This window comes from Knufia obscura (assembly GCF_036327395.1).
Source record: "Knufia obscura strain CCFEE 5817 isolate CBS 148926 chromosome Unknown scaffold_23, whole genome shotgun sequence".
Lineage (NCBI taxonomy): Eukaryota > Fungi > Ascomycota > Eurotiomycetes > Chaetothyriales > Trichomeriaceae > Knufia > Knufia obscura.
This window is the reverse complement of record NW_027042709.1, coordinates 142104-159733: the sequence shown is the minus strand read 5'-3', so window position 1 is coordinate 159733 and position 17630 is coordinate 142104. Positions and strand designations below refer to the sequence as shown.

Genomic DNA, 17630 nt, shown 5'->3' with positions numbered 1-17630 from the left:
GCTGCAGATGCCTAACTGCGATGGCATCAACGATCTGATTGGTCAATGATATGACTTGGCATGTCACGATGCACGGAAGCTAAGCCTAACCATGAATAGCTGACTCAACTTAGGCCTGTCGCGGAAGGTGACGTGGATCATCGCACGTTATGACGCGATTTTATCAAATTGCTTGACTTCTCCGATTTTTAGGTCTCGAGCCCCATTCTTGACAATGATACCCTGTGGTCGTCGCACTACTATTCTATTGAACGTGCTTGACCTCTTACGAGATTGTGGCGGCCTACCAGCAATGCTGGCAGAAACTCGATAAACACTACACCGGATTCGACAACAGCATACTCTCTATGCAGCAGCTACTCTTGTCGTGCCCTACGCACACAAGGCGTTCTTTGACCATAATTGGACCAAGGCCTGGATCAAACTAGATGCTGCCAAGAGCGATCGTAGAAGATAACGGATTGAGGAGCGAGCAATTCTTGCAAAGTCCAGCCACGCTTGAACCATTCACTTCTTTGGAGAGTCTCTTGCCAATTCTCTTTCTCAACATCTTCCAGGTAGACATAGCAGATTTTTGCATCCTGATACCATTGATACATGGAGTTGATCGCTTCGCTCAGCTCCGTACTGCTCTGTTTATCGATGCAACATGTATCGATCTATGCATACTTAAGGCCGTCTCGACATGTTTGCCGCAGCGTGCACCAAAATTTATCTGGTATGGAAGCTGATCTGAGGGTTTTAGATCTAATGTCGGTGAATGTCACTTCATTCTTCGTCCATCGATGAGACAGCACAGCATATTTCGGTTTCTGCCGCGGTGAGAACTCTTTCAGCCGACCTGTGTTGACGTTGATGAGGTGCATGCCGTGATGTGGCTGTCCGAAAATGTTTGGAGAGCAATTGACTGCAGTGGCACAATTCGATCTGGTCTATGTTGATCTAGCTCTGCGTCGCTACCGTGAACTCAACAGCACCTTTCTCCGACTCGGACTGGATCTTCCAATTGACAATATGATGCTAGCAGATGGTAGGCTATGAGGCACGACGCGTTCGTCGGTCTATTTCACTTGACCTGCTCATACTAGCCTTAGTTGCTCAGTAACTAAGGACAGATGGCTTGTGGACCAGAAAGTCTCACCGGTTGCGATGCACTATTTAGCCATGACGCATGGTTCGGAGGCACAATGAACTAATTAGCAAATTGGTGTCCATTGCTGTCGCCATTAAACTTGGTAATTACAGCCTTGTCGAAGGACTGAAGTCCGTCGCTTTCGCAAAATGGATTATGGCACGAGGCTGGGGTCTCAGTAAGACTCCAAATCCCGACGCTCTAGGTGACCAGTTTCGGCGCGGTTTTGACCTTCGTATGCATCGAATAGGTAAGAGTAAAATTACAGACCCTAAAGTCTTGCCGCACATGATGTTGGGGTAGATAATATTGACAGCAGTGGTATGTAGCGCGCTTGACTCACGAAACGCGAAGGCCATAGTGGTCAGTACCACAGGTACCAAGCAAATGCTGCTACCAGCACAACGATGACCCAGCCTATGTTACCAATCGTACCCGAAATCCGGGCTCGGAGTCTCCATCTGCGGAGGAGGTCTTCGATTCGTCCGTGCCGCACTGTGCGGTAACTTCCCCCGTATCTCAGCTTGACATCTCGGACACCGCTTCAACTCACAGCCTGGGCACTCCAAGAGATAAGTCCAACTTTCATAGCACTTCGGACACGCTGTACGACCCTGTACTTTATCCCACCAGCCGCCATGGAGGCAAGTTGATCTGCAAGCCGGCCGAGGTCTTCCCCCCCGTGGAACCAAACTGTGTGTATTGTTCCCGACGTTTCTTGGCTTCTTCATCAATAATCTTCTGCCGCCTCCTGACCTCTTCCCTTCTCTTCTGCTGCTCGCCACTCCGCCTGTTGCTTTCTCATTGCCTCTGCTGCTTGCCACCGCTCTGTCTTCCTCTGCTCCTGCTGCTGTAGCCAGATCTTTATGAGTCTCTCGCTCTCCATCTTCTCCCTCTCTTGCCTCTCCCAATCTTCTCTAACCCGTTTTATAGCCTGAATCACTCGTAGCTTCCTGTCATCGCATAGATCCGCAGCATCGATCTCCTCCTTCGCCTTTTTGACAGTCATCATAGATAACATTTTAGATTAGCATCTACCTCTGCGTCTCTAAATTTCTAGTTTTCCTGTCTCTGGGTATGCTGGCTTTGAGAACAACAAAACACGCCAAGGTTGTGCTACGTAAACGTTCACATGAAGACCCTCACCCTAGCGAGCGACAGTACGTTGTTGTCCATGGGCCAGCGGACGTTTATCCATCCCACCTGAACGTGAGCGCTGAGAGACACTTCATGAGGTCAACCGCTGATCATGTTCGTCTTGAACAAAAAATGCTGTCAGATCGCCTTTTGGGAAATCCTTCCACGGTTTTCGTGTCCATTCTCTGACGCTTCTGAGCAGATCTGATAAAATTTGTGGATCGCCCTCTATAGATGTCAAATCGTCGTCCCAATTCTCTGAGGACTGGTTTTGGTTCGTCATCATGTTCGCAACGACACTCTTAAGAACAAAACTGTAGTACTTTGTATGGCAAAGGTCGTTGTCGTAGATGTCCTTCAACCTGCAGAACCTCCACTTCAAACCATGTTTCGAAAAAATGGCAGCTTCGTTCGCAATGATCTCATTTTGAAGTTTATTTATCATCAACACATCTGCTACTTTGTAAGCGCAGAGGGTGCTATCCCAAGGCTGCGAACCATCTTTTGAGTATTCTTTCACTCTATCAGGCAGTCGCCCAGAATAGATCCAGTCCACGGCAATATCGAAGCCGGCGCTTGAAATGTTCCCTATCTCAATCTCTTCTTTCTTCCCATCCCAGCAGTCCTTGAGCAAAGTCCGGAAGAACGGTGATTTCGCGGCGAAGAGACTTCTGTGCACGGAGTACGTAGTCCGTTCGGGCCCGATGAGGACAACGACAGGCTTCTGTCGAGTATACCTACAGAGATCAGTATACACATTCTACCAGCAAGGGCCGGAAGTACTCACTCTGACGGCAAATCAGATAACTGTAGATTCGCGAGAGGTTCGATGCCGCCTTTGCTCGACACCACTAACGTATGGTCATCTGGAGGAATGTCTTCGTCTACCCTTCGCTCTGACTCGAAGCTAATATCCTCTTCCGTTATACTCATCTTAGATGGTGGAAAGTAGCATAGGGAAGAAATCTGGCACGAGCTTTTGCTTGACTGGACGGACGTGAGGTGTGAAATGTATAGCGAGGCTATCTTGACTCTCAATACTGTAACACGTCTGTGAGGTCCATCTCGACACTGATGCAGCTTTGATCACGATCTTATCTTGGCGAGGGCGGGCGCTACTGCGTATGACGAAAAGTGGTGCACGTTGGGTGATCTCTTGCGCAGACGCACGTACGTCATTACTTCATGCGGGGACTTGTAGTTGCTTGTATGCTTCCGCATTAAATGATGTTCGCTGTAAGGTTGGCTGCAATATTAAAATTAACTAACCCATTTTATGATGCTTCCAAGACGACTATCTATGCGAATACTGTAAAATCCGTTAATTTCAAAAGTTCATTGTCGTTGTGAATCGCAAACCTCGAAAATCAACAGCCGGCCGGAGGGATTCGCCACAGCGTTTGGAGGGTCAGATCGTAAAAGCGAGCCATGAATAGAAAAGCGTCTCCTGGGGTGGAGCTGAGCGGCTGTCATCACAATAATTCTGTGGGGTAAAGGTGAAGGCGATTTTGCAACGCACTGTAGAAAATATTGACAGGAGTGGTATGTAGCGCGCTTGACTCAGAAGACCATAGTGCTCAGTACCACAGGTAATAGTGGTGGTTATTGACAGCACACATAATCGGCCAAAGGGATGCGGCAAACCACCGTTCATCGTGGCACCGACATAGCCGCAAGGTCTCGCTAGTAAAAGCTCAGCGCCATTGGATCTTCTGACTATCCTGTTTTGATTAAGACTTGCCGTATCTGGCAATTCGTGACCAATTTCATTGCCCGAGGGCTACTTGTCGCAAGATTATGGATACTCATACACCAATGCCGCGTTGGTCTGCATCTTGGTCGTCGAGCGGCGAGGCTGAAACCAACCTCGACGAACCACGGTTTTTTCGTTAAACTGGTGAGTTCTTATCGGTTTTAAACGGCATAGCTCGCTTGTAGTATCGAGGGTACAAGAGATCATAATATAGGACTGTACAGCTACTGGACTAAAAGGAACCAAATACCTGACGGTATGAAAGCGACGCCTGATAGAGGACGACCAGACGCGAGACTGGATGGTCGATAATGCTTCTATGTATATATACGTTACGCTGCGTAAAACTGCGAGACTAGTAACAACCACCTCTATCGCCTCTGTGTAGACGTCTTTTGCGGCCGTTGTCGCTTGTTCCCATTGGGCATCTTCCGCGGAGGCGGTCGCTTCTTTGACTCTTTTCTTTTCGCCGAAGAAACACGCAGCTTTATTTTCGTCTTAGGCAGCTCAACTCGCAGACGAATCCGTAGCTTCTGGCGAGTCTCCACGAGAGGATCTGGAGGATTGTTTGGTCCGGAGTCGTGGAGTGACAGACCAGTCTCGCTGGAGCTGGTGTCGGAGAGTGATGTTAAATCGTCTATATCGACGATGGACTGGTGGTCTTGATCAGCTACCACCGTGGTAGGTATATTATCATCCGGTGACGGAGATCGAACGAATCGCGAGAAGATGTTATCGTCGACGACGGTGCTTTCATAAGACTCAAATCGAAGGGAGGGCGGCGGGCCTGACTCGAGACAATTGTCTAATCGGCAGTCCTCCTCTGTCCGTAGAGGCGGTGTCGCTTCGGGTGCGTATGTAGAAGAATCTGACCATGTATGGTCAATAGAAGACGTAGGGTATAATTTGCCGGTATCGATGTTCGATAATAGCGAAGGCGAAACCGTCGATGAACAGTCTCTGACCTTCTTCGGAGGATGGGTAGGTGGAAATTGTCCGGGCGATAGCCAGGAGAGTTCGGCGCTGTCCTCGGGAGCCTTTCTCTTACTGGGAGGCACCTGCTCTTCCTCCGAATGTGGTGTGATGGTACCTAGATTTTTCGCGTTTTTAGGCACTGCACGGCTTAGTCCGTGCTCATCGATAAAGTGAAAACGCAGATCCAGGCCGTCACTGAGAGACGCATCGCATAGGGGGTGGGGCCACGTTCTCGGCCATTCGCATCTTTGGAGGTGTTTTTGGTCGACATGTTGCCAAAGCGTGTAGTCGCGACACCACGACTCAAGGCGTCGGCTTGCCGAGTTAGGCGTATTTCCCATATTCCCTAGGCAAAACGGACAATACGCTGGGCGCACGAGCGTGTGGCAGTAGGTAATCGTTCCACACCGCTTCGAGCCTAAAGCGTCAATATGTGTTTGACAATGCTCTTCCCATTCTTCAGAGCCGACGACCCAGTTGAAACACTGGTGGCAATAGTGGACGTCAATCTGCAGGTATTCGCGTTTGCTGGCAATCTCCCGGTGGACACAGGCTTGTGTGTGCTGATTTCGCTTGCTTTTTGGCAGACTGGGAATGTCAGCAGGTGCAAGCGAGACGAGGAACCAGGGGCACTTACCATTCGAGGTTGGATTGACAGCACTTCACTGGACAGCGCCTGTTGACAGGCTGGTGGCCCGCAAGGTAGAGGACGGAGAAGTCTCGGGTACAGAGTGTGTACAGGTCTTCCATGGCGAGCCACCGGTCTTCCGACGTCATGACGCTGTCAGATGCCATTCTCTGCGCGAGACGGCGGCGTTCAGGGAACAGCAAAAAAAGACTCTCAACCAGGTCAGCTCGGTAGAGGTCGTCATTTTGCTCCTTCCCACGGGTGAGAACCTGCCAGTCCCGACGGTCTTGTACCCACTTTTCTTGGTAGTTGTAGAGCGCAACACGTTGCAGAGAATTCCAGTAACTCGCCAGCAGCTGTTTCGAGTGCTTCAGTGCGGTTGGACACTCACGCGGACATTGTCGTGCCTCTTCTTCGAGCTCTCGGAGTTTGGCATCCTGCTTTAGCGATTCTTCGAGGCGAGCGGGGAGTTCACACGGCAGGCCCGGCTCCCGGAACTGATCCAAGCCTTGGAAGTAGTCGATATGCTTGTGTTCGAGGGTTTCACCGCGAAAGGCACCTTGGCCATCGACGGATGGAGTGTTAGCCACGTAGGCTTGGCCGAAGATGCGTGGGTCAGCCTGTGTCAGGTGCTGCGACCGCTCGATCTCGGTGTAATGCTGATCTACCTTTTTCCCTATCCCACGGCCGATGCTGTGGACGGAAGCCGCACAGAAATATCCGGCATTGCGGAGTGTACTCTGGAAGATATGGCTGAATGCAGTCCTGGGCATAGGCTCATTGGTCACGCCTCCTGCTATCGTGCATTTGCGTAGGATCGGCTTGTCGAGCGCCTCGTCCTTCCATCGCAACACGAGTTCGTTTCGACCCCTAGGAATTTGCTGCTGCTGAAGTTCAGCCAACGTGGCGAAGCCAAAGAGCGCCTCGTCGAGAAAGGCCATGACGAGAAGAAATGTCACATCATCGTAGATGAACTTGTCGTGTTCGCGTAACACTGTGCCGAACACGATATTCTCCGGGTCACGGTTGTTCTTTACCCACCGCTGATCGATTTTATAGATACATTTCCATGCTGCGCCCGTTGTTCGCTGCAATACCAGCGTGATATCTCTGTAGCGAAGACCGTTGGTGAAGAAAGCACCTAAGCGGGCTCCTGTCCAACAGAAGACGCGAACGACGAAAGTAAACTGGATCCGATACCGTTCTGGTGTAAAGATCAGATCGTTCTTGGTCCACCCAGTTACCCCAATCCGGGTCAGATCTGTCGCAGTGAAGTTGTGCTTTGGCCTGTGTTTGTTTACCACCAAACCGTCGGCGGTGAGGACTTTCCGTACCCACTGCCAATGGTTAGCGACGCCGTCGAGTCAGTGTGGACGGGAAGAGACTCACGCTGTAAACCTCGCTGCTCGTCTCTTTGGGCACCGCAGTCTCCGTGACTCGGGTAAAGCCCGCGAAGAAGAATTCAGCAATGCTGCATATCGAGTCTGCCGTAGGTACGTCGCCTATTACCGGACGACTGGTCGCAATGTAGAAGCGAAAGAAGTCTTTCAGCGTAGCTAGATCAGGAACTTCGATCCCTCGTCGTAGGCATCCTTCATGCACATCTGCCTCGTCCGGGAGAGGCAGACTGCGATCTGCGCATTCAAGCTCCAGTTCGCCCAAGTGCCAAAGCACGTAGCGGCGCAGGGTGTATTTGTGGTTCTGTTTAGTCTTGTCATTGTGTTTCCGGTCGTCCTGCACCTCGTCTTGTTCGCTGTGGGCGCCCCTCTTGTACTTGTCGGCTTTTGCCCGTGCTAGCAGTCTCGCTGCGACGGTCTGATGAGGCATACCTAATCGGCTTCTAGAGAGGTCGGTGGACGCGGGACCGAGAACGGATCGGAAGGAGAGGATAGAGAGACGAACGCAGGACGGTCGAGGTAGACGACCAGATCGGACGGCGAGGTTCAATCGTCAAATGCAACCACAGCCCTGGTGATTCCACGACCCATGGAGCACTGTGGTCGTAGGCGTATTCTTGTGGCCGCCGGTGCACACGATCCTCCAGGCCATTAGTGATTGGACGATACGTCGGCATCGCCGAATTCGACAAAGACATGGTGCGACGCAGGGGACTCGACCAGGTGGGTCGTGGCCGGTAGAAAGGTGGATTGGGGGTGAGTCGACGGTGAGCGGAAGGTGAGTGCGAGACGGATTTTGCTTTCCTTGTGTCGCCAAGTAAAGGGAAATCTGCATCGAGCTCACGGCTCTCTTCAGCCTAGGGTGAAGCCGCTTTTGCTCACCCCCGGCTCACCGTCACGTGGGTGAGCCGCGGCCGTTGCTCACCCGGACAGATCCACTCTAGGCAGGCTCGCTTAGCGCCACACTAGCTGAGACGCTTGTGCCACGCTGAAACTCGACCGTGCTCACCCCATCTTCGACATGTGAAAGCGGATGCCAGCCAATCACAACGGATGCTTCTGTAGGCTGGAAAAACAGCAACAGGACTAGCATATTTTTGGACTGGTCAAGAGACTGTAACCTGTCTTACGTCGACTGTGCTGAACTACGTGTCGACCTCAGTGACGACGACAACATCATCCTTACTCAGTTATGGACAGTCCTGATCCTATTTATTCCTGAACAGCCTCAAGATCTATCAGTTCTCCTCTGCCCCAGAGGAGATATGCAATGATGATTGACATTCCTCACTCTCCTTTGAACAGTACCACTCAGGTCTGCCTTGGTCGCTACTGGTACACTTTCTCGATGCAGGACGAACCTTCTCGATGGATCGGACAAAAATGTATTCGCCTAGTCAAAGAAGCGGCGCCAGTGGCAAATAGGTTGATGTGGAAAGACAAAGTTGGGGTCCATGTAACGGAAGGTGTTCCTCCCTTGCACGAAAGACAACAGGACAAGCATCGACAGTCAGAGAGTGATTGAGAGTCTGCCTTGGAGATCGCAGCCGTCCAATTTCGAGAGCTTATCAACACCGCTATTGGTCGGAAGACATCTAGCCGCGACTAGCACCGAGGGAAACGAGCTTGAAATAGCTCGTCCTGGAGATCGGCCGTGAGTCTGCCTTGATGAGTTGCAACCACCCAAGCTGAGGGGGCTCTTGACACATGTCTCGCATGCAGGAGATATATGCTCGTTACAGTAACCATCTTGAGTATCTGCGACGCAGTCCCTCCTCCACCGAGATGTGTCACATGTTCACATTATCTTGACTAATCCTGACCAGAATGATGGATGTTCGGGCAAGCTGATGGCCTTTGATCTCGCCGTACAGATCGGCGTAGACGGCAAGGATGAGGCAAGTGGAGGGAAGAACGTGACCGGCACGCTGGAATGCATGACCTTGAGAATTTGGAAGGCGTTGAGCGAAAGCAGACGGCCAGCATCGACCACACCTATCGTCATGACTTCGAATCGTACTTTTGTGTATTCCTCGTTCTCTGCATCGACTGACTATGGCACTCTCTACCAACCTATAAGTTCAAGCTTTGAGGACGCGATTCATACGCTTGATTGGGAAGACATTTGCAACCTATGGGGAACAATTTGGCCAACTGGCATAAGCAGACGCACGGGAATTAGCCACGATTCAGCGAACGAAGCTCCTAAGTAAAACAACGGTCGTACGAGACAGCGTACTGCCGACGACGGCATGATTCGACTAGAGGCAAAGGAAAAACAGAACTGCCCCGTCCATGCATAGATTCCTCCAAGACCCTTGGCTCGAGGGAAAGAGGCAAAGCATGCCGCTGGTAGGGTGAGACAACGCTGTGATGAAGAGGCCAATGGCAAATATCTCAGCGCATTGGAGTGGCTAGCGGCATGGCAAAGAGTAGGAGGTGTGGATCCATTGCAGGGGATGGCGACGAGCGACTTTCTGCCTTGCACTGCTGTGTGACAGTTAAGAGCTGGACTTAGGGCAAACTGTGGCGGAGCTGATTTGACCTGCAGCAATAGTGACTAGCTCTAGCTTTAATAGGAGCCGTCGACTCTCTTGCCTGACGAGCCCTTTGATCAACTCAATAGCCCCTTCCACGTCCACGAGAAGCACGTCCTAGAGAGTCGCTTTTCGTCCAGGCCGTATGCGCTGCCATAGCCGTAGATCAATCTGCTCCACCTTTGTACATCCGTGAACATTCCGGTGTGCATTGATGTCCAAGCTCTTCATCGCTCTCAGTCTCAATCCCACGCAGAACCCTCGCCGTCACAGTTAGGCTGCCAAATGCTTGCATCAGACATGTCAATCGAGTCTCGCTGTTTACGGTATACTCTTCTCACGGTGTTGTCTCATCATATCGATCGTTCTGCTAGTGGGAGAGCGTATGAATTGCAGGATTAGAGACAAGTCACTCAGCATGGATGGTGTTTGCTTCGAGACACTGCGGCACGCGACTGTGTCGATGCCATGTACAGCCAATGCAGTACTACCGAGCCCTGCTGACAGTGGTTTTCACGTACATAGTTGACTGGCGTACAACGCTAGGGTTCAAGAATGATGTCGGTAGGAGAAGTCTGCTCATCATGTTGCTTCGAATTTGTCGTACAGCAGTTTGCTCTGTGATTGTGTGAACCCAACTCAGTTGGTGTTGATGATCGTATGTACGCCGTGGTAGTCAAAAGCAGCAAAGAGCATGTGAAATGGTAAGCAAGCACTTGATTGATTGAGTAATAAATAGAACCCTAGTCGTATCGACCTTGCGGAGGCGCAATTGTCCGGTATGGCTTAGTGGAAGGGAACCCTTCATAAACTATAACTTGAGATACACTAATTCGAGCCAATGTGCTTTCAGCCCCATGGCGCGGCGCTAAGAACAATCCTGGTGGTAGTTGTCCTTCGCATCCTTGGGGATTGTTCGATTTGCACATTTGAAATACCAAGATATCTCCCAACTTGTCCGTTCCAAACGCGCCGTTCCTCTCCAGACTGATGCAGACCTACGGCGGTCCAGGCCCACAGAAACTACAGCACAATCGCGGCCGATGTGGCAGTCAGTATCGCACAACCAGGACTGTCGACTTTACTGATCGGTCATCAGAAAGACGACATAGATCGGACGACGAAGCGTGTGAGCAACCCCGAAAAGTTCGTCGGGCACCTACGTCCAAGCTTGAATCGTCTTCTGAATCAGTGGAAGCTGCGTGGCGTCGTCCACCAGATGAGCCATTGACACAACTTCCATCGCCTTCGTCGACAGAGAGACCTTGGGTAAATGGAACTCAATATGTCGATGTGATCATGTTCTCACAATGCTCTTCAGGGTCACAACACAGCTTTTCAAGCCGACCGATTGCCACGAAAGCGCAAAGCGAAGTCTCTCGACCAGCCACGCCCAACCAAGCGAACTAGATGCCTGTCCGAGTCCACCGAAGTCGAAAATAGGCAAATATCTATAGGCCACTGGCTCTCGACGTTGCCACCGTGTTGCGAGACATCCGCAGATCTCAGTACGATGAATCCGCCCCCAACGAAGAGATCGCGGTCGTCGGGCTCGGTCGGTCACAGATCGTCGGCGTCAGGAGATGGTTCAGACACCACTGTTTCAAAAGACAAAAAATACTCTGTGTACAAAGACGTGAATTATCCTGTGGTGTTGGAAACTAAAGGCAGTTTCATGCGGGCGTCAGAATCGGGCATGGTAGACGAAGACAAGCGTCTCTGTGAGAAGCTGTTGACCACCAAGAGCCACCAAGCAAGTGCTGAACAGTCAATGGTGATAGGTGTTTGAGCGGTAAAGGATTTGTATTCGTCGAGGGCGTTCATCGCAGCACCAACGACATCAAGCTCTTGTGCGAGGAGGTCGTACTCATCCGGGGGCTGTGACTGGTCAATTAGTCCAGGCGTGGTGGTGGTGATTGGTAACCCTTGGTAGTGATCCTCCCAATATTTCTTCACCGCATCAAAAACTGGCTTGTGCCATGTCTTTGGCCAATTCTTCTTGATGTGGGCGGTACGTCGTGAGGGATGGAGGATCATGGCCGCGCCATAAGCCGGGCTCTCGTCGGTGAGTTGATAGTACTTGTCAAAGATAGCCCAAGAGGCGGCGATACAGCTGCGGAGCGGGTGATTGTCTTCGTACTTGTTGAAGGCTTGAGTGTAGTGCCTGTGGAGGACGTCCATGGTAAAAAGCGTTCGATCCAGCGTGGCGTAGCGGCCCTCTGTAAGCTGAGTTATCCTCCAAAAGGGTTGAAGGAAAGAGCGCGTCTCTCTCAATGTCCGCCATTCTTCTGGCGTTAGATAATCCTCGTGTAAGCTGTCATAATACCTTTTCTGGTACCACTCAACACGCTCCTGAAGATCAAGCACCATGTCCAAAAGAATGAACCATGAGTTCCAGCGCGTGTCATTTTCAAGCGCTAGTACTCGCCCAGCATGCCTTTTAAATAGATTCCACCTGTAATCGCTGTCCCGCATATGGATCGCGGTATTATGGACTTTGCCAAGTGGGCCTAAACGACGCCAACCAAGCACCTTTTGCGCCTTGAACCCGTCAATAAAGTCCGCCCCAAACGCGGCCTCGTCGTCCTCTTCTATCTGCTCTAGGGCCGCTTGGACAGCTTCCTTGGAATCCATAAAAAGGAAGGCTTGCACAGCCAGATTGATGACATGGCCGTGGCACCGGATCCGCTGCTTCTTCGCGTCCCAAATAACGCCTTTTCCGTTCAAATGTTCGCCGAGGAAGCGACAGACCTTGTCGTTCGAACCGTGATTATCACCGGTGTAGAAGCCAATTTTATGCCAGATGTCGTAATCTTGGAGGGCGTGATGAAGAAGCTTCCATTGCTCAGCTCCACCATGGCTACCGGGACCATCAAGTCCTGGCAGCTCTGAAAAAGCCAGTAAAGCTTGCAATGTCTCTTTGGTGTCGCGATCAACAAATTTGACACAGGTTCCTAGGAATGCTTTATGATTGGGAGCGGACCAAACATCGGCGGATAAGTGGAGCTTCGAGAGTGAGGATTGAAGCTTCCTTCGTAAGATGTCTTTGTGGACGCAGTAGGAATTTGAAACGAGTTTTTGGATCGAGCCGTGCGACAGACTAACTACGTCCTTTGCTGTGTAGTTAATCGCGGAAATAAACGCGTGCAGTTCCGGCCAAGAGCTACAATTATAAGAAAGATTGCGAACAGTCACCAGCTGGACAAGTGCCTCCAAAGCAGCTTTCTGATTGACTGCTGCCCTAAGAGTCTCGTCCTCCTTTACCGATTGCTTGATGGTATTGATCTCCCCAGCTTTAGCGAAGGCATCCTTTATGAGGTTATCGCGCCGCTTCTTGATTGGATGTTCGTTGGCTTCCAACTCAATCCCGTGGACTCTGAGTAGGTGGTGACGGAAGGTTGTTGATACAGTGGTAGAATATGTCGGATTCACACAGTGCTTGCAGTAATAGATTTTCTCATTTTTCCGAGCGCAGCGCACAGGTTCTGAATCCCGCGGCGCGCGTGCGTGAGTCCAGGTGTTTGCGGTTGCCTTGCGCTTTCGAGTATCTCGCCTGGTGGAAGATGGATTTTGGAGTGTTGACGTGGCGGAGGAGCTAAGCTCAACGGTCGACAACACGGACGACTCACGGTTGCTGGGCGCGCCAGAAGCTCCGAAGGACTGCCTAGAAGCCATCGCGGAATAATATTAAGACACAACGCGTTGACAATGACAATGCCACTGGTTGAGTTCGAATCATGATACTCCCTAAAGCTACCCTGCAACACGCGTTTGCATCGGAACAACATTATTCCGGAGTATTTCCATACTTATGGAATACGGCAATCCTGTATGGATATGGATTATGGCATATGGAAAGCTCCATATGGATTATCTTATTCCATACGCGTATGGATAGAAAGCCTGGGTGTGCTGTAGGAAAGTGATACCGTCTACTGGGTCTCTGCTGGCAGTTGTATGTGTCCAGCCGATCCTCAAGCAAAACCATCTTCAGAAGGACTCCTCATGCTCCCCAAAGCCCACACGCTGTCGTTACTGCCTTACCCATATATGCTTTCTTTGCGGCCGTCTGGGAGGTTGTTCTCGGTTGGAACATTCGTAGAAAAGCAAGCCCTCCGCAATTGTGCGACCACCGACTCTCATAGCCGGAACTATCAGTGGTAAACCCCTTCCTCTCCGACCTACCTCGATATCGACATCGACGGCCAAGTCTATCGAGTAGTCGAACTCATACTTCATAGGAACAAAACTCAGCTTGACACATACATGTCAGAACAATCAGCATGAACGAGAAGGAATTTTGCAGGAAACCACCATACGTCGAGCTAATGATGATAGCCATTAACGGTCAATTTATACTCATGCTGATGTTTAAATCTTCTGCATTTGCTGAATACCACTTCAACAAGAAGTCAAAAGAACTGCCGAACATCCAACTGATAGAGTCTTGGAAGAAAAATACTGGCATTTGTGCGATCTCGATTACGCATCGCCTATCTCGGACTAGGCGAGTTGACTGAGTCTCAAACCGGTACCGTACGTCTAGACTCTGAGCATCACGAGTGGTTGCCGTAAATCTTTAGCTTAGAAGCCGAAGCAATTCTCATCCTCATTATATCCCCAATCTGTGAGAAACGTTAGCTAAGATCATCAATTTCACAAAATGCATCAAGAATACCTTTCAATGCCGGCAATGCAGCCTTCTAAATCATTCCCGGCGGTCCACAAAGGAATATAACCGAGTTCTTCTGCCGAGGGAACAGCCTCTCCGTAATAATATCGCCGTTCACATGGCCCGACAACCCACCCTTTTTCTCCCACCCGACAATCCTATTGCGACCGAAGTTTTCCAGACCCTGCCATGGTGGTCGCTTTTACGCTATATATGTCAAACTGCGGCCGTCATACTTCTCGAATTGTGTTTGAGCATGCGGCATATGGAAGGAGAGTTGAAGATCTTTATCTCTGCCGCGAAGAAGGCTCTAACCTATCTGTGGGTCTTTAGCGAACACTCCAAAAGTGCATACAAGGCCTGGAACATCCTGCGCCCATTGCTTGAACGGGCTCTTCGGTCATATGCAGAGAAGCCTCTCTCGAATGTTCCAGTGGAGGCGCCAGAGCCGCGGAGTTGGACAAATGACGAGAGGGTAATGATCAAGCGAATAATCTGGACGTTACAGTGAAATTATCGAGGTTGGAGGACTTTTGTCATCGATAGAAAAGGACGCAAGCTTGTGCTATGGTCGTCCGTAGCCGCACCGACTTTGTGCTGTGTTTTCTGCCATTTGCACTTCATGGCCCGTGGATGGCCAAACATTCCAGTATATAAGTCCTGCTAACAGCTGGCAGTGACAAACGACTCTTTTCTCTCTTTCTACCTATTCGACTCTTTCTGGTCACCTGCCCGCGCTGGAACGTCTCATACTAAAGGAAGCTGCTTCTACAACGTCCCACCATGTCGAGCACTTTCCGGAAAGACGAACTTCCATCCAATGGTACGAACGTATCCAATAACGATAGTGATTGATCCTAGGCCTGACTACCCTTGTTCCCAAATCATACGAAGACGCCCCTCTCGCCGACCAGGCGTATGCACGGTACCGATTCCGAACCGATCCACAGAGTGACCATGCGGAAGCGAAAATACTTCAAAGTTGGCAACCCAGATCGGAGATGCTGTGTTTGAGAGTGATGCCCCACACGACGCCATGCCCCTTCCAAAATTGGGCATCGAAGGTGAGCACCAGTCGTTGCAAGAGCAAATAAGTCGAAATTCGTGAGTTGAAGTCGTCCTTGAAGGTGGGTGGGCCTTCCTTCAGAGGCCTGATACACGCCTCCGAGGATGCAAGTAACGCGACAACGATACTATAGCTTGCTTCTGACTATTTTCTGCTACATTTACAGCCACCCCGGCTTTACACAGTGTATACCAAATTCATGCAGCTGCGTTCTTTGCAACCGTAGCTATAATGGGGAGCGGTGTCCGCCGCACTAAGGCTACATGACGTGACACATATTATCCGCAGTCACATCGAGACATCAAATGTTCGACCACCCATTCCTGATCCTCCCTCTACAAAACCACCACACGAAGGTGTGGAAGCCGACACAAACACCGGTATCGTGCCCACGACTGCAGCCGAAGAGGACAAGACCCGTCATAGGGGAGGGAGAAAGGAGACGACACAAAAGCTTAGGAGCATGCCTAGGAACGTCAAGGCACCTGCCCCTCCGAGCAGCATACAGATGAACAATTTAATTTCGAACCCGTCGACACAAGAGGCGACACGGCGTAAGCTGTCAAGAGGCTTTTTCAGCAGCTTTTGGAAGAGTTGGCAAAAGTCACAAGCATTCGAACTCACTTCTGCGAACGTCCGCGACCTGTATGCACTGGAGCGAACATTTCTTGCGTATAACAGATCCGCGAACCACCTCGCCAGTCATGGCGTTATCGTGGCTCAGTTGCTGATACTCAAGGATGAGCACCGACATCTAGGCCTTGTATGTGGTCACTTTATGATAGGTGTCGGTATCCTGGTTAGCTTGTTTGGATGCTGGAGGTATGTTTCGCAGTCAAGAGCACTTCAACCGGAAGCTGTGCGTGCTGCTGATCGGAGAGATGAGCCTACGGCAACAGCTTCGGTGGCAAGAAGAGGCAAAGCTCGGCCCGCTTGGTTAGCTATCGTTGTTAGCACGGGTGCATGTATGATTATATATGTCGGACTTTTTGTGGTCGTTTTGGTGGTGTTCTAAGTTGATTTCAGTTAGCCCTCTGATGGTTATGTTAAAGCTGCGATCCTGCAACCCGGAGAAGAACGATTCGAATGGACGACTTGTTCAGCAGGAATGCCGATGCTTGCATGGCAGTTTATCGTGCCTCAGAGCGAATTTGATCTTTCACTATCTTTTGGAGCGAAAAGGAGATATGTGCCTCATGCCGTAACAGCAAGCTTACTATGGAGCAATTCATCGAGCTAAACTGTACATCGTGCACCTCTGAGCGAAGCTCGGAAGGCTTTATTTTATCCTGCCGTAGCATTCAGAGACGTGTCGCAAGCTCTCAGACATGGACGAGGAGCAGAGCACCACGACACAACTTTGTTCCATTCTTTACGAGAGCTGCTTGGCAACAACCTTGAGCCTGAAGGGTAGCTCACTACGAGCTCCGAGTATGTTTTTCAGCTTTCTCCTTGATCCTTTTCCAGTGCGCCGCCTCCTCAGGATGGTCCCTCACCCATTTCTCTACATCACTTGCATGCATTTCCTGGCAACCATGAGCTCTGCCGATACGCTTGTTCTCATCTGCATTATTGCCTCAGCATATGGTTGGATAGTTACGAGCTGACTCAAAGACTCACCCTGCAGTTTCTGTCGCATTGCAGCTGAATGCGTGCCTCTCTGGCGTGGGTCAAAATACTGGAGGACTAGGTATGTCACAAGTGATGAAGGGACCGCGATCTTAACAAAGGTGCCGGCCATGTTGACAGAGCTGTATGCGTGATTACCTCTGGACGCAAACAAATGGTCGAGTATTTGATGGCCTGTAGCAATCCACTTCAGCACTGTATAGCTTAATATAGCAACATCGAGATCATCGCAAAAGAGGGCTATAGCAATGAACGATCCGCACTGTATCTGGTCCTGTAGTGCACATGACATAGGCGTCGAACGCCGCCACTTAGAATGCAAGCTCCGTTATTCCCCGCGCGAAGACAACAAGAGGAAAAGCAGAGATCTAGTGAGATGTTTAGACAGGATCTCAAGGCTTATGATGTCATTCCCGGTCTGCCGAACTGATTGATCCTCTTGACCCCTTTCGCCGGATCGAGCCATCATCTCTGTCTACCCTCCAGGTGGCGAGAAGTTCTCTTTACGAGCAAGCTTTTGTTATCACGTTCGGTCACGATGGATAAGGAGGTAAGTTGGTGCTCAGGATTGATTGACGACGGTAGAATACTTTTTGTGCTTTCTGATATGATAATGCGTGCAAGCGGCTCAGCACTGACTCACAATCTTTTTCAGCTGAACTAATTTGCAATCTTTCAGCTCACGTAAGGACGTTTCATTTACC

The 17630-nt window shown here is 50.5% G+C and overlaps 3 protein-coding genes across 3 annotated transcripts; all 3 read right to left on the bottom strand.

Annotated features, from left to right (window-relative positions):
• Nucleotides 1-1862: 1862 nt before the first annotated feature.
• Nucleotides 1863-2153, bottom strand: PMZ80_011026 (uncharacterized protein; the record flags this gene model as incomplete). Its single annotated transcript, XM_064879414.1, has 1 exon — nucleotides 1863-2153. The coding sequence occupies one exon, from the start codon at nucleotides 2151-2153 to the stop codon at nucleotides 1863-1865; it is 291 nt and encodes a 96-aa protein (XP_064724853.1).
• Nucleotides 2154-2360: 207 nt separating this feature from the next.
• Nucleotides 2361-3202, bottom strand: PMZ80_011025 (uncharacterized protein; the record flags this gene model as incomplete). The annotated part of the gene is made up of 2 exons (XM_064879413.1): nucleotides 2361-3006; nucleotides 3057-3202. 2 exons carry the CDS (start codon nucleotides 3200-3202, stop codon nucleotides 2361-2363), a joined length of 792 nt encoding a protein of 263 aa, XP_064724852.1.
• A 1191-nt stretch (nucleotides 3203-4393) lies between these two features.
• Nucleotides 4394-7452, bottom strand: PMZ80_011024 (uncharacterized protein; the record flags this gene model as incomplete). Its single annotated transcript, XM_064879412.1, has 3 exons — nucleotides 4394-5585; nucleotides 5635-6962; nucleotides 7015-7452. 3 exons carry the CDS (start codon nucleotides 7450-7452, stop codon nucleotides 4394-4396), a joined length of 2958 nt encoding a protein of 985 aa, XP_064724851.1.
• Between the last annotated feature and the right edge of the window lie 10178 nt (nucleotides 7453-17630).